This window comes from Patiria miniata, unplaced genomic scaffold (genome assembly GCF_015706575.1).
Source record: "Patiria miniata isolate m_02_andy unplaced genomic scaffold, ASM1570657v1 HiC_scaffold_18, whole genome shotgun sequence".
Lineage (NCBI taxonomy): Eukaryota > Metazoa > Echinodermata > Asteroidea > Valvatida > Asterinidae > Patiria > Patiria miniata.
In genome coordinates this window covers 2,529,663-2,557,438 of record NW_024037056.1, presented here as the reverse complement: position 1 = coordinate 2,557,438, position 27,776 = coordinate 2,529,663, and the positions used below count along the sequence as shown (strand labels likewise).

Genomic DNA, 27,776 nt, shown 5'->3' with positions numbered 1-27,776 from the left:
TTTATTTTTTATTTCAGTGTCATAGTTTACAGTCCGTGGTGCATTTTGTGGCGGTGAGCAAGGGGGGGGGGGTGGAGGGGGACCATGCCGTGCACGAAGACTGTGTTACCTCGGCATAATTAATGCGTGGTGTGATTCCTGGCGTAACCCTGACAGTGACCATCATCTAATGAGATTAATTGGTGGGGCTTAAAGAGCTGCAAGCAAAAATGGCGCTGGAAAATTTCAAGGAGGAAATTTCAGAATGGATACAGGGTGGTAAGACGTATGAAGAAGTTGCAGATATTTTGAAGGAAATTGGAGTTTGGCGCGGCTCTTCAATAGCCAATATTCGCAAATTCTGTCATGAGTACGACATAATTGTAAGAAGGGCAACTTCCCAGGCAGTGAATCGATCACGAGGTCGACACATTAACATTCCAAGGTGCATTGCTTAATTGCCAAACCTGAATCAAAAAATGGTCGACAAGACTATTGACCGTTTGTCATTGTCATGTTTTTGTAAAACAACACTCTAAAAATAAAGCAACTAACCGTTTATCGCTTTTTACAATTTAAAAAAAGGTCATTGTTTTTTGTGACTTAATACCGTTTGACCGTTTAACAAAACTGTAAAACGACAAAACAGTCAATGGTTCGTTGACTGTGTTTGTTTTTGAGAAAATCTAAAACGGTAAAACGAAATAATGGTATTGATATACGTGATGTAGCATTATAAGCAGATGCTAGCGTGTCCGGAGTTTTGATCCAGCGTACCAATCGTCCGGCCGGGCGGGGGGGGGGGGGGGATGGTTATGATATCCTAAGAATGAGTGTCCACCCGGACCATAAGCATGGTAAATCTCCAACTAAGACCCAGTCCGAAGAGGGCGTTTTGTCAGTGACTATACGGCCACAGCAACGGGCGTCACGTGATGATCGGGGTGGCCCTTGGTTGAGCGTTCAGTTAGCCCGGCTGCCGTGGCTTACCCGTCTGCCTTTGGCCCTTTACCAGAGTCGATCCGGGTAAGCTACTCCAACGCAGCCACAGATATTGACAACGTCACGTGACTACCTTTTTTTCAACATGGGACGCAGACTATTAAAAGAGCGTGTTCTATTTGCTTGACATACAGTGTTCAATAATAATTTATATAATCGCAATCCACATTGCGTCCCTTTTTGGAAACTTGGATTTTGTTTGTTAGAATCAAGATTCCTTTTCCACAATGGGCCAAACGGCAGTTGCTCACTCTCTCTTGCTGTACGTAGTCGCCCCTGCTCTCGTTTCGATTGCTATCTGCAAAAGTGGTCTGATTCCCGCGACCGCTTCTCCCGAGGATGGCAGCATCTCTTGGCCGGCTTTCTTCGCGACGTACGGCCTGCTGGCTGGCTTGGCGTACTTGACGGCAGCCGTGTTTTCGTTCATCTACAGCCCTCTGGAGTTTTACGGCGATGAAGGGAGAGATTCCTACTTGATCGGCAAGGCCCGGGCCGGGCTGTCCAAGGAAGAAGCGGTGGCAGAGATGAAACGATCGCGGAAGATCGGTGACATACCTCCCGTCTATCCCAACGGTTGGTTCATTGTCTTCAGGTCTGCGCAGGTCAAGAAGATGGAGACGAAATACGCACATGTCCTGGGTACGTAATAAAGCGTCATACCGCAAGTTTGCCCTTCTGACGGATATATCGTTTTCATGTAAATTCATACTAAAGCTTGTCAAAGAGCGCGCAAAATTATATGCGATCAATTCAATGGAAGCCTTCATGCATCTGATCATAATTGTTGTTTTTTAAGAAGGCCTTGGTTTTAGAGTTTTCGCATAATTTTGAAACTTATCTACTGGTTTTCTTTGGGGAAATGGATTTGTACATTTGTTACACAGTTTTTATATTCTAAAATGATTAGTGTTTTGATGTTGTGATTGTGCAATTTTTGTGTGTATTAATAATAACTATATTTTTAATGAGAGACGACAACATGTATTTTCCAGTTTTGGATTTAAAAAAGTTTTATCTATCTGTCGGATTTAACCAATTCATTGGCATTATGTGAGTAATCCCTTTAAAGAACGGTGATTTTTTTCTTGTTATTGTATACATATCGGTAAACAATTCTGGGGCATATTATCTCTGATATCGCTGATAGCATGCATCAAAGTGCAGACGGCACGTACACTAACAAAACCGGCCATCGTCTCGGCTTTTGATATGGCAAAAAGAAAATAACTAAATATAAAAAAATCTGGACCTATTTTTAACAGGCAGTGGCAGGTTTGACAAACAGGTCAAGGGCCAGGGCCACTTGAAGCAGGTGAATGCTAATAATAACGAAGGAGTAATAATGGTATAATATTTTGTCTCCCGAGACTGAGCTGCCAATGATGAAGATGGTGTGCCAATGATGAAGATGAAGATGATGATGGGAATGATGGGGATGATAATGATGATGATGATGAATAATTTAACACACTTTGAATTATTAGTGGCCCGACAATAATGCAGGGTAGACGAGTTCCCGCCCGCTATCAGATTTAATAATGTACAGGCCAGGAACCAGTCTACTCGCTCGGCACAATAAAATCAACCCGAAGTAAAAGCCTTTACAGGGGGTTACAGAAAATGTAACAACAATGTTTGTATGTACAATTCGGGAAGTACATCTTAACGCGTCTGTCTTTCATCAGGCTTGCACTTGGCCGTATTTCGCGGGGAGAGCGGACAGGTGTACATCGTGGATGCTTACTGCCCTCATCTTGGCGCCAATCTGGCATTTGGCGGGAAAGTCAAGGGCGAGAGCATAGAGTGCCCGTTCCATGGATGGAGGTATCAAGGGGAGGACGGCAAATGCGTTCACATCGCCTACGCAGACAAAGGTATTATGGTGTTTGACCTCAAACACCTGCGAGATTTAACGAGAATACAGCACATCCGGGAACATGTAGGCCCTGTAGGATCTACAGATGTGTAGATTTGGTTTTGCTTTTTTATGTTGCGTCCTGACTGAGACCATCAAAATCAAGGGCAATAAATCGGTGTTTCGAAATGAAAGAAAGCATTACAAATTACAACGTATCGGACACATTGCTAATTGATGAAAGTTGTTGACCTCAACTTTTGTTCAATCGATCACGCAGACGACAATTGGGTTAGGCCTAATTCAAACACGGGAGTCTGTGACTAGACTAGTCAGTGTTTGGTACCAAGACGTCCACAGGAATGAACGTGGACTGCATGGCGAGACTAACACGCTCTGTGGCGAGTTCATCATAAGTGAATTCCTGTAAACCCCCCCCCCCAAAAAAAAAAAGGAACTAGCAAACATAAACATTTAGATATAAACATTTCAGAGGGTTGAATAATACTTTTGCTAAAAAAAAATGGCCCACAGGTTGATAATGGGTACGATATTTCTTTAGTTGGGGGCGGGTTTTTTTAAAATCTGACGGAGACACTTCTTTTATTCCGCTTGTTGTCGCAGTGCCAGACTTTGTCAAGGTTACAACTTATCGATCCCTGGAAATCAATGATTTGATATTGATATGGTACCACGCGGAAGGGGAGGAGCCGTCCTGGTACCCGCCCGAGATCGAGAAAATCAAGACTGGCGAGTTGGTGTACACTGGTTGCTGGGAAGCCTACTTGGACTGTCACATCCAGGTGAGGTGTAGTCTGGGTCCCATACTGAATTGATAGTTGTTTCCCTTATAATGCAGCCGGTTCCTGTCCTCTTTTTTTGGTCCTGCTACCAACTCACTGACCACCATGCGCATGCTCAAGTTGATAACGACTCGGAGATGGTTCATAGACTTCACTTCCCTTCATAAATATGTTTAAAAAGAGTGGAAGCCGTGCACAGGACTTCGAGCTTGTATTTCTGATGAAATTCGGATGGAATTGGGTGCTATAACTGTTCCGTTTTTGCAATGGAGCGTAAGCGTCCTATATATGGTGATGGGCTTCGGTACTATTTTAAGGGTGATCATATTTGGATGGAATTTTCTCCCAAAGGTTAACCCCAAACAAATGATACCAGAAAATAAAACAAGACGATTAAAGCTCTTATTTGATGTGTGTCTCAACATCTTGATGTGTGTCTCAAACACCTTGAAGAGTAGTGATTTTTTTTTCATGATTTCTGGAAGTCGGCGTAATTATCACTGAGGTCTATAAGGCAGTATGTTTACTGGTCTGCAACCTAGGAACTAGGGCACTCGGAGGCCCTACACAAATTACAGCATGCCTAACTCGGGTGTATGAGCTTCAATATAGCACGTGGGAAAATAGAATTTGTTCTCAGATCATCGCCTCTGATGAAAATTTGATGCAAATTAAGTTAAAAAAAAAATAACATTTTTTTTTAAATCTCCGTAGGATATTGTGGAAAACGGTGGTGATTCGTCGCATCTTGATTACGTTCACGGACCGTAAGTGTAGTATAAAATCATGGTATGTGCCTTTCGTGGTTTACTTGCTTGTAGCCCAGTGATTCTTCTGTTTTTCGACTTGCTACTGATGACGTGCACTGCACGTTATTTCTTAGAATAGGGGAGTGTCTTTAATTATGAATACCTTCACTAGCGAACCATAATTCACAAAAAAATGTGGTCAGTTGACAGTTTCACAAATTGTGTGGTCAACAAACAACCAAACCAAAAAACCCCAGACCAACCCAGCATACAAACATCAAGCAAACACCCAACAGCCCATACAACCCAATTAACCTGACAATCTAACAAACAAAACAAACACCCCAAAAAGGGTTTAATTATACAATGCTCTTCTTCAATGAAATCTGGCTTATCAATTAATTAACTAAACTAATTTTTTTTAACCATAAGCTGGACTAGCGTTTATGCGAATTTGGGATATAATTATTTATTATATACTTATTTATTACTTATTATGTACATATTTTTGTATTATATACATTTTATTTGTTTTCTTAATAACCCTTCTATAGGCAAATCCACCCGAAGCGTTTCATCAATGTCAAATGGGAGGCTCATCCGACAAAGAAATATCTCAGCACGACCTACTCCGAGAGGGTGCCGTTTTGGAGTTCCAAACCCGACAAAATTTTCCATGAACAGGTGTTTTTTTTTCTTGCTTTTTTTAAAGGTTTTTGTTCAAACGTTCAAATGTCTCTCCAAGGGGTCTCCCCCAGCTCTCTCTGTTTTTGTCGTTGAGGGGGTACTTGTACATCGAGATAAATGTCAAGCATTGAATCACTCTGTCCCGTAGAATTCCGACCATAGTATGTGAATTTGAAACGCAAAAACTGTTTACCTACCAGGTCTCAACATTTCATTTGTGACGGGGCAGTGTTCATTTCGGTAGCACGTAATTAAACATAGCCGTGGTTTTAGTAGGTAGTACAGTCATTGTTGACTCGCCTGCGCTAGTTCATTGTTAGTCGAGCCATGGTCATCCTTTACAATAAGAACGGCCTACCTTATAGTGTGGCATTCCTTTGTCTTCATGTACTTTAAGGAAATGGTGCGACTAGAATAACTTTCATGAAGTTACTAGAATAATCTTTTTAATCAACTTCGGCATTATTCATCCTCAACAATTACGCCAATGGCATAATAAGTTTGGATTAATATTGATTTGCCATCCACAGTATGGGCCTGGTCTGTCCTACGTTGATGATGGTGGGGATCACTACTTCCTCACGGGCTCTGTACCAGTGGGACCCTTCAGGCAAAAATCAGTGTTCATGGTGTACTGTACTCCAGCCTCTCCCTTCAATTTGGCGAGTCGCCTCTTCGCGAAACTCATTGTTTATTTTACTTATGTTGTGGTGAGTGAAATTCCAAACGTTTCATAGCCTCCAAGCCTCAGACGAGTACCCTTTTTCACGTCTCTACCCCCCTAAAAATCCTTGCAACGCCACTGCGACTGATGTCCCTCCCCTCTTCGGGTGCATACCTATTTTCCCAATACCGATGTTCCCTAACCCTGACCCTAACCCTAACCCTAGCCCCCATAACCCTAACCCTAATCGTAAGGACTTCGGGGAACATCGGTTTTGGGGAACATAGGTATTGGGGAACATCGGGTAGACACACCCCCCCCCTCTTCTACGACATAATGCTGAACGCAATGGAAGGGTGACATTTTGGAGTTTGCTGTCACCCCAGTCGTTTTATTACTCTTGGCTTAGCTCTTCAGTGCCTGTAGCGCCCGAAACTGTCCCAAAACACCCGAGCAGCCTTTAGGTTTGATTGATTTCCAGGGAATAAATACAATGTAATTGGCCTACAACGAAGCACAGGTGGTAATGGGTTGGTTTCTGTTGAGTGCGTGTTACTTTGCCGTGTTTATTATAGATCAAAGGAGATGTACTCGTCTGGGCTAACAAGACCTACCGGCCCAAGCCCCCACTGGTCAAGGAGGACCCGTTTATCGCACAGCATCGCCGCTGGTTCGCCCAGTTCTACACGGAGAACAGCCCGCGACTCCGCCCCGCTGACTCCCTGCAGTGGTAAAAAGGCTGGGAAGGCGGACACGGCTGGGAAGTGGAAATTGTATGAAATCTTCCAAAACTACAAGCATTTTAACATCACGTATGGTGTCAAATTAAAGGGGACAACAAGATCTTTCATTTGAGTGGTGTGCCAATGAGATCGAATGTAATTAATTGTGATTTTGGGTACGATAAACCTGGGTTTTGGGGCTAAAATTGTTGGTAGTAATTTTTGCAACTTGTTTTAACATGCAAACTGTGACTGTTATCGAGAGTTTTTGTGTTTAAGGCAGAGAGGAAGTTTCATATATTATAAGAGTTTCATTATGTTCAAGTTCATCAAACTCAGATTTTATGCCGTGTTAGAAACCATGAAGAGGAAGCAACGTGAGTGACGTAACGTGAGTGACGGTACCTCCCTGTAATCTAATGTCCCTAGCATCTAAAATACACGCTTATTTGTTTCAAACTAAGTTTTTTTTTATATCTAGCTATGGGTTGAATGAAAGGTAAAACAATGTTATTTCTGTGTTGCAGACTACAATTTGAGGAGACTGAAACAACGACATTGCAGGACAATTTTCCATGTCCTTTTTTTTGTAACGTGACTGACGACCAACAAAACACGTTTTCAAAAAGTGAATGAATGGATTGAATTGTTTTCTTTCCATTTTGAGTACCCCTTACCCCATGATTGTTGTCCGGCTGGTTTGATTCAGCTTGATCAAATACTTTTGAAGCAGTGAGAGGTCAAAGTGGCCTCATGGCATATAAATGTAACGTGAGTGACGGTGGAATTGCCCATTTCATCAAGTCAATATGTCTTGCTACACCGGCAGCGCGCCCCTGAAATAACCCATATTGTGCAACACAAAAAAATTATGCTTATTTATTCCCGCTTTGATAGCGTAATGAAAAATATAATTATGTGAAGAAGTACAGTTGAGTGTTTCGTTCGGAAGAGATGTCGGTCTGCCAAATATTTTTTTTTTGACGAGGTGGATACTTCAGTAACGGCTGTAAAATGGACTGCTTTTCACCGTTCTTAGGCACACAATTATTGCCCGGTTTGGGAAGAAATTATTCCATAATTAAACGCGGGCGGTTTTGTGTGATGGCTCATTCAAACGTGGTTCACATTTGTATTCCTTGAAAATTACAACTTCAAAACCAACTATTTTTGGGTGTGGCTCGAAAACAGCAACGGGAGAGCGCAATTAAGAAGCCATAATGAAAAAGAAAGAAATAAAGGTCAAGGTTGTTTACGAATTTCAACAAGCTTGAGTTCTAAAGATAGACCTGACACCTCGGTTATAAACGTTTAAACTAGGAGCTATATCGAGCTATATGAAGTCCGAAATTAGTTACAACGAGGCCAAAGTTTCTCCAGTTATCTCCAACATGGTTATCTATATCTCCAATTAGCCTAACTTGTATAATTCAATTATCAATGAAACTAAGAGAATACGAAAAAGTACCTATCAATAAAAAAAAAATACCTCAGCTTGGATTGTTTCAGTTATAATATAGGGACTTCATGGTCCACCGGGCATGCGTGTGACGTTAGCCGTAGCAGTATTTTATGTGCTGTATCGGCTACTGCAGTACTGTTGTAATTTTGGCAAATCACTTGGCTCAATGCTGGTTCAGGGGCCATTTATTCGCTTGTTTTTGAAGCCTGTGTGATATGAAAATCTGACTCCTATGAAAATCGGATTCCTTTTCCCTATCATTGGTTAATCCCTCGCACGTGACAGGTCACTCGCCTATATATGATCCCCAAAATTGCATATTATCGTACTTACGCATGCGCAATACTACCACGAGTCCACATTTCATGGAGTCGGATTTTCACGTAACACCGGTCTTTATGTCATAGTACACCCCAAGTGATCGAGTCTCGACCACCCAGAAGCTATCAACGCTCCAGTGTATATATATTAATAATTGATAACATTTCGATAGTGATTGCTTTCTCGGTCAAAAGTTACTATGGAACAACCTCTGTGCAGAATTTGGGCGAGCTCCCCATTGATAGGGCCAGCTGCAGTCTGATCCTCTGTGTACTTCACTGACCCACTCGCTCTTACTTCTGAGGTAGACGGGTTCACTATTTCCGTAACTGACTGTCACTCAATTATACAGATTGCACTGTGAGTGTGGTTTAATCATCGCGAAAAGTTGACCTTGGGGCGGTCAAATTTTGACGGTGTACCCGCAAAATAAATTCTGAAAAAAGAAGTTCCGATTATTGTCCATGACTCCAATGGGCCTTATGCACGAGTCGGCCATATTGAATTGAAAGTGAGGTGAAATCTTAATGTTTTGACCTTGCGAAGAGAAATGAACGCAAGTTAATTACTAAATAATTCCAGTCTGCTTCAATGAATAATTAAAAATTTGTAAGTAAACACTCCTAATGTTTAAAGCCAGATTTTAAAAGAAATGACAGTAAAATAAGGTTGAATTATACCTGCATAAATAGTCTGATGTCATCCCATTCAACAGTTAACATTACTGAAATACATTCAGGGAACTCGACAAAAATGGCCAACTCGTGCACAAGGCCTATTTAACTTACTCTGAAGGCCAAGGCAAAGCAAAATCTCCTTATTTTTGATAACAATTCCCGGTGACTTAAAAACCACGTGTCTTGGTTCTGGACTCAAAATGGGGACACAGTATCCTGAGGGACGAGCTCTCCTTCGAGATAAGGGACATAATATCATACTAGGGACACTATTTCCTAGGGGAAGCTGTCGGGGTACACAATATCCTGGCAAAACCAGGAGAATCCGTTCGGGGACGGAATATCCTGGGGATACAATCTTCCACACCGCTTGCAATTTCAGGTGCCTCATTAAATTGATTTCATTTGCGCAGGCCGCGTCCGTTGGACACTTTCGTAGACTTATTCAAATATTTCACGGAGGATCTAATAATGTTATGGTACCGAAACTACTTTCGCTAGATTCCCAATAGCCCTATGAGATAATGTGGACAATTTACTAAACTATATACTACATTGTAGTTAGTTTGCTGTCGAATTCAAACACAAGAGAATGCATGGACCCATACACAAAGTATCGGTGTCCAATTTCGAAGCACCGCCAAGCGCGGAACTTGCTCTATGTATCGTGTAGGCTATGCCAATATAACCAATGAGATTACATTACTGACATCACGTGACTACCCTTTTTTTTACAACATGAGACGAAGTCCATAAAAAGAGCGTGTTCTATTTGCTTGACATACAGTGCTCAATAATAATTTGTATAATCGCGATCCACATTGCGTCCCCTTTTTGGAAACTTGAAATTGTTTGTTAGAATCAAGATTCCTTCTCCACAATGGGCCAAACGGCAGTTGCTCACTCTCTCTTGCTGTACGTAGTCGCCCCTGCTGTGGTTTCGATCGCTATTTGCAGAGGTGGTCTGATACCCGCGACCGCTTCTTCCGAGGATGGCAGCATCTCTGGGCCGGCTTTCTTCGCGACGTACGGCCTGCTGGCTGGCTTGGCGTACTTGACGGCAGCCGTGTTTTCGTTCATCTACAGCCCTCTGGAGTTTTACGGCGATGAAGGGAGAGATTCCTACTTCGTCAGCAAGGCCCAGGCCGGGCTGTCCAAGGAAGAAGCGGTGGCAGAGATGAAACGATCGCGGAAGATCGGTGACATACCTCCCGTCTATCCCAACGGTTGGTTCATTGTCTTCAGGTCTGCGCAGGTCAAGAAGATGGAGACGAAATACGCACATGTCCTGGGTACGTAAGTTTGCTCTACTGACGGAAATATTTTTTCCTGTAAATTAAACAAGGCAAGGAAGCATACTAAAGCTTGTCAAAGAGCGCGCAAAATTATATGCGATCAATTTAATGGAAGCCTTCACGCATCTGATCATAATTGTTGGTTTTTAAGAAGGCCTGGGTTTTAGAGTTTTTACGCAAGATTTTAAAACTTATCTACTGGTTTTCTTTGGAGAAATGAATTTGTACATTCGTTACACAGTTTTTATATTCTAAAATGATTAGTGTTTTATATTGCATGCAATTGTGTTTTGATGTTGTGATTGTCCATTGTTTGTGTATTAATAATAATAATATTTTTAATGAGAGACGACAACATGTAATTTCCAGTTTTGGATTTAATAAAGTTTTATCTATCTGTCGGATTTAACCAATTCATTGGCGTTATCGGAGTAATCCCTTTAAAGAACGGTGATTTTTTTTCTTGTTATTGTAAAGATATCGGCAAAACATTTCTGGGGCATATTATCTCTATAATATCGCTGATAGCATGCATCAAAGTGCAGACAGCACGTACACTAACAAACAAAACCGGCCATCGTCTAGGCTTTTGATATGGCAAAAAGAAAATAACTAATAATAATTTTAAAAAATCTGGACCTGTTTTTAACAGGCAGTGGCAGGTTTGACAAACACGTCAAGGGCCAGGGCCACTTGAAGCAGGTGAAGGCTAATAATAACGAAGGAGTAATAATGGAATAATATTTTGTCTCCCGAGACTGAGCTGCCAATGATGAAGATGATGAAGATGGTGTGCCAATGATGAAGATGAAGATGATGATGGGAATGATGGGGATGATAATGATGATGATGATGAATAATTTAACACACTTTGAATTATTAGTGGCCCGACAATAATGCAGGGTAGACTGGTTCCCGCCCGCTATCAGATTTAATAATGTACAGGCCAGGAACCAGTCTACTCGCACGGCGCAATAAAATCAACCCGAAGTAAAAGCCTTTACCAGAGGGTTACAGAAAATGTAACAACAATGTTTCTATGTACATTTTGGGAAGTACATCTTAACGCGTCTGTCTTTCCCCAGGCCTGCACGTGGCCGTATTTCGCGGGGAGAGCGGACAGGTGTACATCGTGGATGCTTACTGCCCTCATCTTGGCGCCAATCTGGCATATGGCGGGAAAGTCAAGGGGGAGTGCATAGAGTGCCCGTTCCATGGATGGACGTATCAAGGAGAGGACGGCAAATGCATTGAAATCGCCTACGCAGACAAAGGTATTATGGTGTTTCACAATAAGTCGTGGAAGGTGGCCTCAAATACCTGCGAGATTTAACGAGAATACAGCACATCCGGGAACATGTAGACCCTGTAGGATCTACAAATGTGCGTAACTTCCTATTTCTTGCTTTTATGTTGTGTTCTGACTGAGACCATCAAAATCAAGGGCAATAAATCGGTGTATTTCGAAATGAAAGAAAGCATTACAAATTACGACGTATTGGACACATTGCGAATTGATGACTGTTGTAAATGAAAGTTTTGTTGACATCAACTTTTGTTCAATCGATCACGCAGATGACAACTGATATAATTCAAACACGGGAGTCTGTGACTAGGCTAGTCAGTGTTTGGTACCAAGACGTCCACAGAAAACGTGAGCGTGGACTGAATGGCGAGACTAACACGCTCTGTGGCGAGTTCATCCATAGGTGAAGTCCTGTAACTCCCCCCACAAAAAGGAAAGAGCAAACATAAACATTTAAAATCATGTAAACTTTCAGGGGGTTGAATAAAGCTTTCGCAAAACAAAACAAAATTGGCCCACAGGTTAAAAATGGGTATGATATTTGTTTTGTAGGGGGCGCTTTTTTTTCTTATCAGATCTAGACACTTCTTTTATTCCGCTTGTTGTCATAGTGCCAGACTTTGTCAAGGTAACCACCTATCGATCCTTGGAAATCAATGATTTGATATTGATATGGTACCACGCGGAAGGGGAGGAGCCGTCCTGGTACCCGCCGGAGATCGAGAAAATCAAGACTGGCGAGTTGGTGTACAGTGGTTGCTGGGAAGCCTACTTGGACTGTCACCTCCAGGTGAGGTGTGGTCTTGGTCCCAGACTGGAAATATAACTTTAATGCAGCCGGTGTAACGTGAATATATCCGACTCCATGAAATATGGACTTATCGGCAGCATTGCGCATGCGTAAGCACGATAATATGCTTTTTTTAAGGGTCATATGAGAGAATGACCTGTCACGTGTGAGGGATTAACCAATAATAGGGGAAAGGGGTCCGATTTTCACAGAAGTCAGATTTTCCAATGACACCGGTTCCGATTCTTTGCTTTTTTCCTGCAACCAAGTATAGTCAATGACCATAATGCGCATGCGTCATTTGCTAACGAAAGGTTCTCGGACAGCACGTACGCCACGCGTTCCACACATGACACATTCCACGCATGCATATTGACTACGCTGCAGAAGAAAATTCTTCTGCCAGACGCACACAAGCCGCCGTCGCTGTAGAGGGCGCTGTGATCATTTAAATCCAGTCTTAGGCATCCTCGTTCCCATGGTGTCGAGTGGTTCGCCACCACTTCCCGCTCTGTCACACTACTGGATCGATCGCATGTTAAAAAATCTTGCACATGTTTGCAAATTAGGAATTGCCTGGTGCATGGCTGCATGTGCTTGGATAAAAATAGATGATGTTCGTCGCGGCGTGAGACACGATTTTCTCTAAATTAAAGTGTAACCATATCTTATCCCGCCAATATGCAGTATCACATTACTATCATAAGCAAACTGAAACTGAGAGGTGTTTTGAGGTGGAGGTGGACGTAATATTTCACATTGAACTTTAAAGTATAAAGTACCCGTTGGAAAATAAAACACCAAGTACACGATATAAATCCATAATACTTTCTATAATTGCTGTATCCAATCAGGATACAGTAAGCAAGCTTCCCACCCAGGTTACATTTGAAAACGAGGTGGACACGAAGTTAAAAAAAAGTAACCCCTGGGGACTAGGTTGCGTCTTAGGAACTAGGGCACTCGGACCCGAACATTGAGTGAGAGTACAACTAACTCGTGCACATGGCGGGGTTTTGAAAATAGACTTTGTCCTCGCCGCCTCTTATGGAAATGTGATGCAATTTTAATAACATCAAAATGTAATTTGACCAAACTTTTTTTTTTATCTGCGTAGGATATTGTGGAAAATGGCGGTGACGCGGCGCACCTGGATTACGTACACGGACCGTAAGTGTAGAAGTAGTTACACAAAGGAAATGTCCTTTATGTTTATCATGCTTGTAACGATTGTTTTTTTCCGCCTTTGCTACCGACATCACTGTACGTTAGTTCTTAAATTAGGGAAGTAACGTCGACTGCGAAGCGCCATTTTCAGTTGTAATTCATCGCAGTACTGAAAGTTCAGTGTGATGGTGTATAGGTGCTACGGTCTAACACATTCCTTTCAGTGGGCGTTTTGGTGAACATCATTCCTTCTGTGTCTAAAAAGATTGATAAAGGCCCTCTTTGCTCCAAGCCCAAAAAAGTGTATACATGTACGTGCCAAGATTACTTTTTGGGGGGTCAGTGCACGTGCGAAAAAAAATCGAGTTTTATCTTCCTGCTTTTTGCCTGGCCACCCCCCCCCCCCCAAACACAACATCATATAAGGCTACATGTATATAGCTAAAAAGGATGAGGACCACCTGTTTCCAGGCTTCAAGACGGGGCATTTAGTGACAGGATGAGTAAGGGCCTTGTGATAACAACAGCTATGCTTACAGCACAATACAATTACAATACTAGCTATACGTGACAATACAAATCATATAGGAGTTGGCCTGGGTCTGACATTTGCCTCAGAAATTCTGGGTCAAAAGTTCAACCAAGGTTAAAGGGATACTCACGATATTTTCGAGCTGTCTCAATAGGAAACTTCTGGAGTATGAAATTGTTTGACGAAAAAAGTTAGCAATTAAAACTTATTCAATAACATTCTGACAATTTTGATGTCAGTATTGTCGCACACCACAGAGTTAATCATGAATATCCTCACTAGCATGCCAAAATTCACAAAGTGTATTCATTTTTGTTTCCGGTACTAGAAGGGGCAAAATCCACCCCAGGCTTTAAAGCTGTCAAAAATTCCATGCATAACACAAAACAAATCAAAACAGTCCCCAAACAACCGAACACCCCAACAAAGAAACAAACAAAAATCACTCAGGGTTAAATCATACTTACTTTTTGGAATCATTTGCGGGAGTATCTTGTATCCGAATGTGTGATTTTGCAAATACAAAAAAAGAACACACATATATACATTTCTCTTTTTTTGGTTTCGTTATAACCTTTTTAGGCAAGTCTTCGAGAAGCGTTTTGTCAATGTCAAATGGGAGGCTCATCCGACAAAGAAATATCTCAGCACAACCGACTCCGAGATAATACCATTTTGGACGTCCATACCCGGAAACAGAGTTCACCATGAGCAGGTTCGCTTTTGTTTTTATTTTTTAACTTACAACGGCCCCGCTGTTACACGGCTAAATATCAAGTACTGAATCACTAGGGATGTATTTCCCCTTGAATTCCTACCATAGCATGTTAATTTGAAACGCGAGAATCTTAACATATTTTGGAAAGAAGTTAAAAAAATAATTAAAGAATTTCAGCTTTCTGGTCTCATAACTCATTTGAGACTATAGGAGGCTCTGTATATTATAATTATAGTTCGCCGATTATTTTTTTTTTATTTAAGTTCAATTCTCCGCCAGCTTCCTTTTTGCTACATGCTTTTTTTTCAAATTCATACATTGGGAAGATATTTTGTATATATACTGTTCTGTCATACATTGTCTTTTTACTTGTTTCTAACAAAATTGTAGCCATGTAAAAGGGTTATGACCCCTCTGGACACAATTTTGTATCAGTAAAAGAGTCGAGAAAACGGAAGAATCACTCTGCACTCTTAGAAAATCCACCTGGGAAAAAAATATTACAAAACTCGGCCGCCACCTATATTTTTTTTCAAAAAGCCCGGACGAAAAACTCCTTCTTTTTTTTTTTTTCAAGTTGGCCCTACGTCATTAGCCTTACGTATACTCAGGGTACAGCCAACAAATTGTTCAGTTTGAAATGTTAGTATGATTGTTTTTAATAAACCGACATTATTCATCCTCAAAAAATGCATACATACAGAATAAAAATCGTGCTTTACAATGTTCTTGATTTGCAATCCACAGTACGGGCCTGGTCTGTCCTATGTTTTTGGCAATGAATTCATGCTCACGGGTCCTGTACCGGTGGGACCCTTGAGGCAAAAAGTAGTGTTCATGATGTACTCTGCTCCAGCCTCTCCCCTCAATTTGGTGAGGCGGCTCCTCACGAAGCTCTTTGTGTATACGTCCTACTTGGCGGTGAGTAGATTTCTGGCGACTTTCCGGCAACTTTCGCTGGTCCCCGTCGCCCTCTCCTAATAGATCTAATACATAATGATGTCACGCTTTATTTACATGTGCAGAGCTTGGTTGCTCTCGTCCCACCTTGCTCCCATAGAAAAGCGCACACGTAAACAAAGCATGACGTAATTATGTCTCAGGTTCATTGTGAGCTGGTGGTGGCTAACCGCTGGTAAAAACATCTGTACAGATACGCAATGCACTCTGGGAAGCTAACTATGAGAGAGGGCGGTACGGTGGAGACTATAGCGAAGCCATTATATGCACACGGGGGCATTTACACCTTGTGTGGAAGGGACAAGCTTACCAGCTTGTCACTCTTAGTGCCAAAGACGAGCAAGTACAGCTCGTTCCAGAAAGAACCTTAATAGTCGAAAACCAACCAATGAAAGTATATTGCATGTGAGCTTTGGAATATTTTCAAATTACCTCTTAAAGTCAGATGACCAGTCTACCAACTAAACCTCATTTCATTCCAATCGATGCATTGGAACAAACGCTATGCTTGATCGAACTCAAGGGTTGAAAATCGTTTGGGGCCAGTTTTCTTGAAAGTGAGAAAGCGCAGTTAGTAGAGAAACACACAAAAGGGTGGGTCACAAGTATTAGTGCAACTTATCAGTTTATCATTCGGACAAAGTTTGTTTGGAAGACAAGGCGATATATTACATACAAATGGCCCAAGTAGTTTTTCAAGTCCCGTTTTGTGATTGCTGTATCTTTTTGAACAAAACACCCTAATGAAACCAACTAAAAATCATTTAGAAGACATTCTACTCAGCTGTAACACTGGACACGATTTTGAATACTACCCCACTTTTCTGAAAACATGCCCGATTGGTCTGTTGGTTTGTTTGGTGGGACAACCTGTATAAGCATATATTTACCGCCTATTGTAAGAAGATGGATATCCAGTGCAGACCACATTAAAGAGCGCCCCGAATGATGTCCATTCCCTTCCCCACGATATATTATTATATACAAAAACACAATAAGAGGGCGTTAATTGTAGTTTTAACCACCCCTGTCATTCAATAAGCCTTCGGAGTTCCAACTGCGCATTCGTAACCTGTGACAACGCGCATTGTTTGTCTCAAATGGCCTTTGACATCATCGCGCCACTGACTTTACAAAAAGGCTGTTTGTGCATTGTGGGTACTGTCAAAGGGTATTTGAGACAAATAATGTGCGTTGTCACAGGTTACGAATGCACGCAGTTGGAACTCCGAAAAGGCTTATTGATTTTTTTTAATGTTATTTCTTATGTGTTCTTTGGTGTTTATTTGTCGTGTGTTTATAGATCAAAGGAGATGTGTTCGTTTGGGCTAACAAGACCTACCGGCCCAAGCCCATACTGGTCAAGGAGGACCCGTTTATCGCACAGCATCGCCGCTGGTTCGCCCAGTTTTACACTGAGAACAGCCCGCGACTCTGCCCCGCTGACTCCCTGCAGTGGTAACTCGCGGCAGTGGCTCCGAGTTCACCCTTAACTGGTCAAAGGGGGGCACGGGGCTACGCTACTCCCCCACCAAAAAAAAAAATGTAACAGTGTTGTAGTACTCGTACTCGGTACTCGTACTCAAGTACTACTCGGGTACTTTTTTAGTACTCGTACTCGAATGTCAAAGTACTCGTACTCGAAATGACGGTACTCTTACTAGGGCAGCAAAGTACATGTACTTGTACCCGACATGTCGAAATTGTACTCAATCATCAAAGTGCTCGTACTCGAATAGCAATACTCGAGAAAAAAAAATGTCATAACTTAACTTACCCCGGCCACATTTAGCAATATTTATGGTTGATTGGCTTGCGGAGAAATCGAAGTTTCCTGATTTTCTTCTGTGCACGTCCGGACAAACACATTTAACAGCTAGCCGTGAGTTGGTATGTACATGCATATAAGTCTGAGTGACTGGGCCAATTACGCACAATGAACCATTTGCCGTATATGGCCGTTCTCGGAAATAGAATCATAAACTCGCACAGTCATACTCTACTACTCGGAATACAAGTACATGTAATCGTACTCGTACTTGGAAGTACTCGTACTCGTACTCGGAAGTACAACTTGTACTTCCAAGTACGAGTACGAGTACTTCCAAGTACGAGTACGAGTACTTGTACTTCCGATTACGAATACAGGTCTCGTACTTGGAAGTACTCGTACTCGGAAGTACAACTTGTACTTCCGAGTACGAGTATGAGTACTGCCAAGTACGAGTACGATGTACTACAAGTACTCCTACTCGGAGACCTGTATTCGTAATCAGAAGTACTCGTACTCGTACTCGTACTCGGTAACATATAAAGTACATTGCAGTACTCAGTACTCGGGAAAAAAGTACTCGACTACAACACTGTATTTTAACTCTATAAAGTTTTTGGATTCTACGTAATGCCATGATGATAATAATGTCATGTACATGTAATTTGCTTGTGTACCAAGTTACTTTATATACGTACAATTAATAGTAAGCAATGCTGTTGTGGTCAAAGATCATTATCGTTGCTAATATAGCTGTACATGTTGATGTACTTGGGAAGCAATAACAAAACTGACTTACACAAATTAGTTTGTGTCCTTGAGTGAACAAGAAAGTAGCATAACTGGTCAAAAAAATTTATCTTGCAAAATGTACAGTAAAAAAGTACAACTTGCAAAATCCGTCCTTAAATTCTTCTTAAAATGGCAATATCTTATCACGACAAATGCCTCTTTTTACTGAAATAACTGGGCTAAGAATCAATAGTATACATAAATTAAACATCACAGGTAAACTCCCAAACTGTTTAGATTGACGGCGAGATTCTAAATTATGAAAGAACATGAAACATCGGCTGAAAATCAAGTCGCATAAATATCTCCTTAAAAACACATGTATTTGAATCCCATGTAAAAATCAAATCCAAAGCTAAGAGTCCAACATGCAGGTAAATCTCTGAAATTAATATTAAACTCAACCTACTTCTTTGGTAAGACAAATTCTTCTTTCAGAAACTAACTGTAAAGACTGCAGAAAACTGAGTTTTTTGGACAGGAAATTAAGTGAGTAAAACACAAAAGACAAAGATGGCTGAACTGGTTCCCGGTCTTAGTGTCCTTCAGACTTCGAATGTCGGGACTGGTAGTCGGCATTAGATTAGAAACGGTCTATGGCAGTCTGCTTACTGATCTGCAACATTATGCAGTAGTTGTTATGCAGTACTTGCCATGCTGCAAATAACATTGCTGCCATCAGAGGAGGGCGCTGTTTGGATGGAGCGAATACCATACACATAATGAACACATAGAGTTTACCGTACAGCGCCCTCCAATTGTGGCCGCCAAACTTCCAAATGGCCAATTGCGTTACATGCTAAAGATCATAGTATTTAGTATATTTTACGTTTTCAACAAGGAGCGATATTTGGACTCCAAAATGGGTTACGAGTTAAAACGAGGCCAAAGTCTCTCCAGTTATCTCCAACATTGTTTTCTCCAGTTAACGTGTATTATTCAATTATCATTGAAAATAAGAGAATAAAAAATGACCAGTTATCCAACATGGATTGTTCCGGTTATACAGGGGACTTCATGGACCGCTGGGCATGCGGTAATAAATGTGGACACTTTTAATACTAACCTATATTATGCTAATAAGCTGTCGAATCAATAAAAATTACAATGCGTGGACCCATACACAAAGTGTCGGTGTCAAATTTTAAACTACCGCCAAGCGCACAACTTGTTCGTCCATCCATCGTGTACGGCATAGAATATGCAACCAATGAGATTGGCGACGTCATGTGACTACCTTTTTTTTCTACATGGGACGCTGACCTATAAAAGAGCGTGCTCCAGTGTGTGACATACAGTGCTCAATAATATTCGCGATCGACATTACGTTCCCTTTGTGGAAACTTGGACTTTGTTTGTTAGAATCAAGATTCCTTTTCCACAATGGGCCAAACAGCAGTTGCTTACTCTCTCTTGCTGTACGTAGTCGCCCCTGCTCTCGTTTCGATCGCTATTTGCAGAGGTGGTCTGATTCCCGCGACCTCTTCTTCCGAGGATGGCAGCATCTCTTGGCCGGCTTTCTACGCGACGTACGGCCTGCTGGCTGGCTTGGCGTACTTGACGGCAGCCGTGTTGTCGTTCATCTACAGCCCTCTGGAGTTTTACGGCGATGAAGGGAGAGATTCCTACTTGATCGACAAAGCCCAGGCCGGGCTGTCCAAGGAAGAAGCGGTGGCAGAGATGAAACGATCGCGGAAGATCGGTGACATACCTCCCGTCTATCCCAACGGTTGGTTCATTGTCTTCAGGTCTGCGCAGGTCAAGAAGATGGAGACGAAATACGCACATGTCCTGGGTACGTAATAAAGCACCATACCACAAGTCTATCAATTAAACAAGGCAAGGCAGGCGTAGTAAAGCTTGTCCAAGAGCGCACAATATTCTACTCAATTCATTCCCTGGAGGTCGTCATGTATCTGGTCTACACAATAAGTTGTCAGCTTTAGCCAATTCATTCGCGTTACGAAAGTAATCCCATTACGATAGCACTGCCCGGTTCACATCCAGGTGACACAGAGTACGTGAGTCAGTCGTTCGGACAGTGAGATGGGTACAAATAGGGCACTAGGCTGGCCCTCTGGAGGCAGCAACATTACCGATGAAATTCCTAGCTAGTTTATACGTTCTGTAGAAACGTGGGTCTATCTAATAAAACTTGTGTACAGTCATCAATCAGCAATATAATTATGCACGAAATGGTATAGACAATATGCAGAGACTTCAAATGCGGCAGTGTAGGGAACATTACACAATATGTATCCCGCGCGACGCAGGGGGCAACTGACCCTACCTACCCCTTCCCCAACCCCCGCACAAAAATTAACATGGATCCAAAACCTAGATACACCCATGAAAGACGAATGTCGACGGATAAATATCTAGCTCTATCCTAATCAAGTGGTGGGTCAAGGCGGGCCCAAAGTGCAAACGGAGCGTACACTAACAAACAAATGGACCAATGTCCGAGCTTTTGATTTGGCCACAAATAACCCAAACAAACAAACAAACAGATCTAGACCTATTTCAACAGGCTGTGGCAGTGACAAACACTTGAAAGTGGCGCAAGGTCATTTTGATTGCGGCGGGGTTAAGAGGTAAAAAAGTGCACTAACCTCATTCTCGCTGAGAGGCACAGGTTTTTTTGACCTGTCGCCCAGCCTCCGGAAATTGGAGGGGGGGGGAGGAGGGGCTACACCTAAAACACCATCGGACAATAGGTGGCGCTTTTAATTACAGACGTTCGTGCTTCGTGTAAAAAAGGTCATTGGTGAAAAAAAAGGGCACTGGTGAAAAAAATTCACCGCGAGCGCCCTTTTTTTCACGAGCGCCGTTTTTCACGAGCCCCCTTTTCACGAGTGCCTAATTTTCACGAGCGCCCTTTATTTCACGAGTGCCGTTTTTCACGAACGTCCTTTTTTTCACGAGCAACTATTTTTTCACGAGCGCCCTTTTTTCACGATAGCCCTTTTTTTCACGAGCCCCTTTTTGCACGATTGCCCATTTTTCACGATTGCCTTTTTCACGAGCGCGCTTTTTTCACGAGCACCTATTTTTCACGAGTACCCTTTTTTTGATATGGACAATTAATTAGCCGATAATTCAAAACCCTTTAATCTATAGTCATGAAATTTCTTGGGTATGCTCATATTAAGTTGTTCTATGCATGCAGTTTCATAATTTTTCGTCACTTGATGGCCAGGATCTGAGGAGGGCGGATTCCCCGGCTGTGAGATGGTCAAAATAACCCTGCCCCTTTGGGGTTAACCCCCTCTCCCTGCCCATAGCCCCCCCCCCCAACCCCCGACTACGCCTGCTTAAAGGGCGTACTTGAGGCTAATGCGCTTGAAATGCAGCGTTTGACATTATTGAAACAAAATCAGCTAACGTTTACGTATGGAATAATAACACACTTGGAATTATTTAGGGCCGGCCCGACAATAATTCAGGGTAGACTGGTTGCCGCCCGCTATTGGAGTCGATAATGTAGAGACCAGCAACCAGTCTACTCGTAAAGTGGATCTGTTTGTGCACAAAACAATCAGCACGAAGTAGAAGCCTTCAGAAGATTACCGACGCACCACAAAAAAGACGAAGTTATTTGTGCTTGAAACAACCAAAAGTCACAATTCGGAAAGTATACATATTTTAAGGACGCGTCTGTTTTTCCCCAGGCTTGCACGTGGCCGTATTTCGCGGGGAGAGCGGACAGGTGTACATCGTGGATGCTTACTGCCCTCATCTTGGCGCCAATCTGGCCATTGGCGGGAAAGTCAAGGGGGAGTGCATAGAGTGCCCGTTCCATGGATGGACGTATCAAGGGGAGGACGGCAAATGCGTTCACATCGCCTACGCAGACAAAGGTATTTTTTCCTGTCTTGCCCGCCCCCCCCCCCAAAAAAAATTTATAAATAATAATAATAATAATAATTACCGGCAATGGGGTAATAGGGAGACTTTCCCATAGACTTGTGCACAAAATTTTTTCCGATTTAAATGTGCCCTAACCCAATATTCCTTGTCCTTTTTCCACGAATTTCGGTATTTTTACTAATTAGACCACGAGCAACAAATATAACCTAATTTGGACAGCAAAATTTTTCCTCTAAAGGGGGGCTGCGCCAATCGGGAGACACCTAGGTGTCTCCCTATTAAGCCCGTGTCTCCCTACTATCGAAATTTCTACGCTAACGTGTCTCCCTAATAGTACATTTGTAGCAATAATTTAAATAATTACCGATTATTAGGTTATCAGAGAGACATTCCTATAGACTTATGCACATATTTTTGTCCAACTTCAGTGACACCTAACCCCAATTTGACCTTATCTACCTCCACGAATTTCGGTATACTAATTTGACCACGAGCAATCTATCTAGTTTATTTGCGACATTAAATTTTGGCTTCTAAGTAGGGGATTTGGAATGAGGGTGACATTGAAATGTCTCCCTAATTCGACGTGTCTCCCCAAGGTATAACTTATGACGCTGAATTGTCTCCCAAAGGGTATACTTGTTATTATTATGATGATAATTACAGTTGCCAATGTTTAGTTTTTGAACTGTATCTATACTTTTTTTGGGGCTGCAGGACAATATTTTGGCTCTTGCAGGGCGGGTTGTGCGCACAATAAAAGCCATTTTTCGGTGTGTTGCAGATATGCCCGAAATAGGATTGTTCTCTTTTGTTATAGATTTTTCGTAGCAAATGTTTTTTTTAAATTGTTTGGAGAACAAATTGCTCAACAACAGCTGTAGGACTTTCTTTTTTCTTCGGTCTTAGAATGTTTTTTTTTGTATTTGACGAGTATCATAGACTTTTGTTTAAACCGCTTGTTGCCACAGTGCCAGACTTTGTCAAGGTTAAAACGTATCGATCCCTGGAAATCAATGGTTTGATATTGATATGGTACCACGCGGAAGGGGAGGAGCCGTCCTGGTACCCGCCGGAGATCGAGAAAATCAAGACTGGCGAGTTGGTGTACAGTGGTTGCTGGGAAACCTACTTAGACTGTCACATCCAGGTGAGGTGTAGTCTGGGTCCCAGACTGGATTTCTGGTTGGTTCCCCTTATAATGCAGCCGGTTCCGATTCCTTGTTTTTTCTTCCCTGCAACCGATTTATTGTAGTCAATGACCATAATGAGCATGTTGTTTTTCCCTACAACCAAGCGATAGCCGTGAACATTTTTTTTTCGCGACCCGAGCTGTTCTGATTTTTGCCTGGAGCCTTGCGCATCTTTTGATACCAAAATGTTAAAAAATCGGACCACGGGTTGCCGCGCAGCTGAGAGATGGTCGAAATATCCCGGCCCATTAAGGGTTATTAATAGCACGCGGGTTTTTGAAAATAGAATGAAAATGAAAATTGTAAGCAATTTGTGAAATCATATTAAAACTTTTTTTTTTAAATTACTTCGTAGGATATTGTGGAAAACGGCGGTGATGTGGCGCATCTGGATTACGTGCACGGACCGTAAGTGTAGAGTAGTAATGGTGACAACCCGATTGTCCGAAGGTTCGATAGTCCAAAGGTTCGTTAGTCCGAATAATCCGAAGGTTCAATAGTCCGAACGTTCGTTATTCCGAAGGTTCGTTAGTCCGAATAATCCGAAGGTTCAATAGTCCGAAGGTTTGTTATTCCGAAGGTTCGTTAGTCCGAAAAATCCGAAGGTTCAATAGTCCGAACGTTCGTTATTCCGAAGGTTCGTTAGTCCGAATAATCCGAAGGTTCAATAGTCCGAACGTTCGTTATTCCGAAGGTTCGTTAGTCCGAATAATCCGAAGGTTCAATAGTCCAAAGGTTCGATAGTCCGAATCAAACTTAACAAAGCGCACTAATGGTTGAATACAATGCTATTCTCTATCAAAGAGGTATATACATTCGGCTTTTCAATAATTTACCAATTAATTTCTTTAGGAATTTTAGCTGGAGTATCTTTTGTGGGATATTGCACATTATAAGAAACACTTAATCCTCTTTTTTCCGTTTCTTTATAAACCTTTTAGGCAAGTCCTCCAGAAGCGTTTTGTCAATGTCAAATGGGAGGCTCATCCGACAAAGAAATATCTCAGCACGACCTACTCCGAGACGGCGATGCATTGGGCGTTCATACCCGGAAACAAAATTTACCACGAACAGGTTCGATATTTTTTTGACATTTTTTTTTAATACGTCAGGATATGTTTCCCGTTGAATTCCGATCATATAGCGTGTACATTTGAAGTGTGCATATATCTTAAAATATTTTTTGAAACATTTGAAACAAAAAAGAACCTTTTAACTTCCTGGACTCATTATTTTTATAGGGGGCGCTTTACATTATACTTTTACTCTCTAAATTCCAATAAGTGAAATTAGGGACTAGACGTTTTAGAGTGAAAATCACTCTCATTTTCGATTGAAATAGTCTGAAAAAAGAACCACTTTGTTGAAGCTTGAGTGAAACCTCGATCTTTACGATTGAAGAAATTTCACTCCAAAACGTCTAGGCCCTACTTTTGGACTGTGGAATTGAATCTTCACTGCGTGAAGTGAATTTTCACTCTTTGGAATTAAGAGAGTAGTAGCACATGTAAACACATAGCCATGGTTCTAATAGGTAGGCTATAATATTCATACAAATACAGTGACGGCACCCATTATGAAGTATATATCATTGGTACGTTTGTCTAGTGTCAACAAATTTCACAACTTTATGGCGACCGTTTTTATTTTTTTTTTTTTAATTTAAGGCAAAAAAAAACTTAACCAGTTTCTCGTCCCCACCCGCTTCCTTTTCTTTTATTTCGCCCGCCTTTTTGGGTGGTAATTCATACATTTTCAATATATTGTTAATTGTACATATTCTGTCAATATTTTGTCTTTTTGTGTGTGTCTCGAACCAAATTGTAGCCATGTAGAAAGGTTTATGGCTCCTTTCATGGGCGTCGCGAGGGGGGGGGGCAAGGGGGCGCTTGCCCTAACCCCTGGAAAAGCAAAAAAAAAAAAAAAAAAAAGGAAGAAAAAAAAAGAGAAAAAAGAAAAGAAAAAAAGGCGCGAATTCATAATGGTGTAAATCTAATGAGTTGGGGGGGGGCAAAATGTCCCTGCCCCCTCTAAAACTGATAAATCGAGAATATGTTCAGAAATACAGTAATATTTTGGGGAAAATATGTTTTGCCCCTTCTAGAAAATGCCCCTTTTAGCCCATGGCCCCTTTGGACACAATTTGTATCAGCAAAGCTTTCTTGGAGAATACAAATTGTGCCTTATAATGTGATTGATTTGCAATCCACAGTACGGGCCTGGTCTGTCCTATGTTGATGCTAATGAATTCATGCTCACGGGGTGCGTACCAGTGGGACCCTTCAGGCAAAAAGTAGTGTTCATGATGTACTCTGCTCCGGCCTCTCCCTTCAACTTGGCGACTCGGCTCTTCAAGAAACTCAAGGTGTATTGGTCTTACTTGGGGGTGAGTAGATTTTATTGCAAATTTCTGGCAACTTTCGCTCGTCCCAACCGCCCTCTCCCAATGAACCTTTTGTTTACTAAAATTATGCACGCATGCGCATAAATGGGCCTAGGGGGGCCAGAAGCAAAAGCAATATTGCCATTGCACAGAGGTGCACAAATCGGGCCATTTTCTCCTGGATTTATCCCATTTTTTCTTTACAAAAGCAACACAAATCATCATAGGCATTACTTTCTGGCCTAATTGTGTTTTTGGTAGATAACTGACCTATCGCCGTTTGCAAGTTAGCCACGCACATAACACTAACTATATGGGAGAGGGCGGGGAGTAGTGAAGTCCGCCTTACAAGAATTCGAGGCTTCTCGGCCAAACAGAAGGCTTCATTTGGCCCCACGTGACCCTCATTAGCATAATATGAGTAACGGAAATCTGCCATTTACCATGGGGGTGTCGATGTCACGCGTGTGAGGGGCTTGCGTAAATTCAAATAATATTGACCGTACCCATTTTATGTATGGTAATGAGTTTGACACGTATACATTTTCCCTGCTCATTTTACTCATTTCAGTTCTCATTTGCTCATTTCTTGCTCTTTAAATGTTCATTTTATTCGTTTCGCTGCCGCTCATTTCTTGCTCTTTGTATTGCTCATTTTACTCATTTTGCTGCTCATTCGCACATTCCTTGCTATTTTCACTGATCAAGGAAGTAGAGCAGCGAAATGAATCAAATAAGCAAAAGAGAGCAAGAGTGCATTTTTGTTTCGTATGTCAATTTTTACTCCTTCTTGGGTTGTTACCCTGCGAAAACAACTATGGCAAAACCGTGCAAAAAATGATATATGCTAAACACAATGAGGGCGCTATGTGGAATTTGCTGTCGCCCTCGGTCAGTAAAATTGCCTCTTCGTTTGTGTTATTTTGTCGTGTGTTTATAGATTAAAGGAGATGTGATCGTTTGGGCTAACAAGACCTACCGGCCCAAGCCCATACTGGTCAAGGAGGATCCTTCTATCGCACAGCATCGCCGCTGGTTCGCCCAGTTCTACACTGAGAACAGCCCGCGACTCCACCCCGCTGACTCCCTGCAGTGGTAACTCGCGGCAGTGGCTCAGAGTTCACCCTCAACTGATCAAAGGGAGGCATGGGGCTACGCTACTCCCCCCACCCCCCAAAAAGATATAATTTGTATAACATTTTTGGAGTCAATGTAGAGTCATGAAAATGTAGTTTGCTTGATCACCAAGTTGCTTCAATAGTACTGTTTTACCTACCGTGACGATTAAGAAATGATAACATTATGCGGAGCGTCAGGAAATGTAATCTAAAATAAACTGTATCAGAAGAAATCTTGCTTGTCGAATATCAGCTGTATTAAGAGTCCTACATGCAGGTAAATCTCTAACACTAATATTATCCTAAGCCTACTTCTTAGGCAAGACTCTTCGTTTCATAAACCGTAAAGACTGCAGAAAACGGGGTTATTTTAGCAGGAAATTGAAGAAAAGATTGCTGGACAGATAGTTTAAGACACTGTGCAAGAAATGTTCATGAAATAATCAAACTATCATAGAGTCCAAATTGCACATTATACACCGGTAACGCGCCCCGGAAACAGGCTGCATGGCTACTTTCTTCACTTAAAGCGGGAAAGGTTTAGCCAGATGCCACGACAGGATGCGGCAGGCTAACTTCCTTTTTGTAATTTTTTTTTCTTTTCTGTTCACGACTTGAATTCGTTGTAGTTTTGAAGGTTTGGTGGTGAAGAATTATTAGCTGCATTTCAACTGATCGCGCTTGTTTTTGACTGGACTAAACCAAGGGTTGTTGAGATGGAAAACCTGTTCTCTGTTCGTCTTCCTTATTAGTGTTTTGCGAGAAAGAGGGACGAGCATCCAAATTTTGGCTCATTCTAATAATATATTATTTGAAATAAAAAACATGTGTCAATTACACCTCACCGGTTTTTGAGTCCATAGACTAAACAAAAATTGTATTACAATGCCCTTTCTTCTATGTTGGGTGCTGTCAACATTTTATGGCGCCCTTTTATGTGCATAAAAATTCCATAAAAAA

The 27,776-nt window shown here is 41.8% G+C and overlaps 2 protein-coding genes across 3 annotated transcripts; both read left to right on the top strand.

Moving 5' to 3' along the window:
- The first annotated feature begins 1,051 nt into the window (after nucleotides 1–1,051).
- On the top strand, nucleotides 1,052–17,251 carry LOC119724192 (cholesterol 7-desaturase-like). Of its 2 annotated transcripts, none has more exons than XM_038195130.1 (7): nucleotides 1,052–1,620; nucleotides 2,667–2,855; nucleotides 12,134–12,312; nucleotides 13,430–13,482; nucleotides 14,594–14,726; nucleotides 15,477–15,650; nucleotides 16,993–17,251. In XM_038195130.1, exons 1-7 carry the CDS (start codon nucleotides 1,209–1,211, stop codon nucleotides 17,149–17,151), a joined length of 1,299 nt encoding a protein of 432 aa, XP_038051058.1. In that variant the 5' UTR covers nucleotides 1,052–1,208; the 3' UTR covers nucleotides 17,152–17,251. The 2 variants fall into 2 exon arrangements, with proteins under 2 accessions (XP_038051058.1, XP_038051057.1); XM_038195129.1 differs by lacking the exons at nucleotides 12,134–12,312; nucleotides 13,430–13,482; nucleotides 14,594–14,726; nucleotides 15,477–15,650; nucleotides 16,993–17,251 and adding exons at nucleotides 3,461–3,639; nucleotides 4,354–4,406; nucleotides 4,943–5,072; nucleotides 5,606–5,785; nucleotides 6,315–7,464.
- A 2,293-nt stretch (nucleotides 17,252–19,544) lies between these two features.
- On the top strand, nucleotides 19,545–27,635 carry LOC119724191 (cholesterol 7-desaturase-like). The gene is made up of 7 exons (XM_038195128.1): nucleotides 19,545–20,047; nucleotides 21,924–22,112; nucleotides 23,094–23,272; nucleotides 23,671–23,723; nucleotides 24,257–24,389; nucleotides 25,528–25,701; nucleotides 26,639–27,635. Exons 1-7 carry the CDS (start codon nucleotides 19,636–19,638, stop codon nucleotides 26,795–26,797), a joined length of 1,299 nt encoding a protein of 432 aa, XP_038051056.1. The 5' UTR covers nucleotides 19,545–19,635; the 3' UTR covers nucleotides 26,798–27,635.
- The last annotated feature ends 141 nt before the right edge of the window (nucleotides 27,636–27,776 follow it).

What these genes read in the sequence shown, in the direction of transcription:
- LOC119724192 (XM_038195129.1), top strand. Translation starts at nt 1,209, where the DNA reads ATGGGCCAAACGGCAGTTGCTCACTCTCTCTTGCTGTACGTAGTCGCC. An exon ending in GAAATACGCACATGTCCTGG is followed by an intron (nt 1,621 to 2,666) that starts GTACGTAATAAA and finishes GTCTTTCATCAG; the next exon opens with GCTTGCACTTGGCCGTATTT. An exon ending in CTTGATTACGTTCACGGACC is followed by an intron (nt 4,407 to 4,942) that starts GTAAGTGTAGTA and finishes ACCCTTCTATAG; the next exon opens with GCAAATCCACCCGAAGCGTT.
- LOC119724191 (XM_038195128.1), top strand. Translation starts at nt 19,636, where the DNA reads ATGGGCCAAACAGCAGTTGCTTACTCTCTCTTGCTGTACGTAGTCGCC. An exon ending in ACTTAGACTGTCACATCCAG is followed by an intron (nt 23,273 to 23,670) that starts GTGAGGTGTAGT and finishes ATTACTTCGTAG; the next exon opens with GATATTGTGGAAAACGGCGG. An exon ending in ACAAAATTTACCACGAACAG is followed by an intron (nt 24,390 to 25,527) that starts GTTCGATATTTT and finishes TGCAATCCACAG; the next exon opens with TACGGGCCTGGTCTGTCCTA.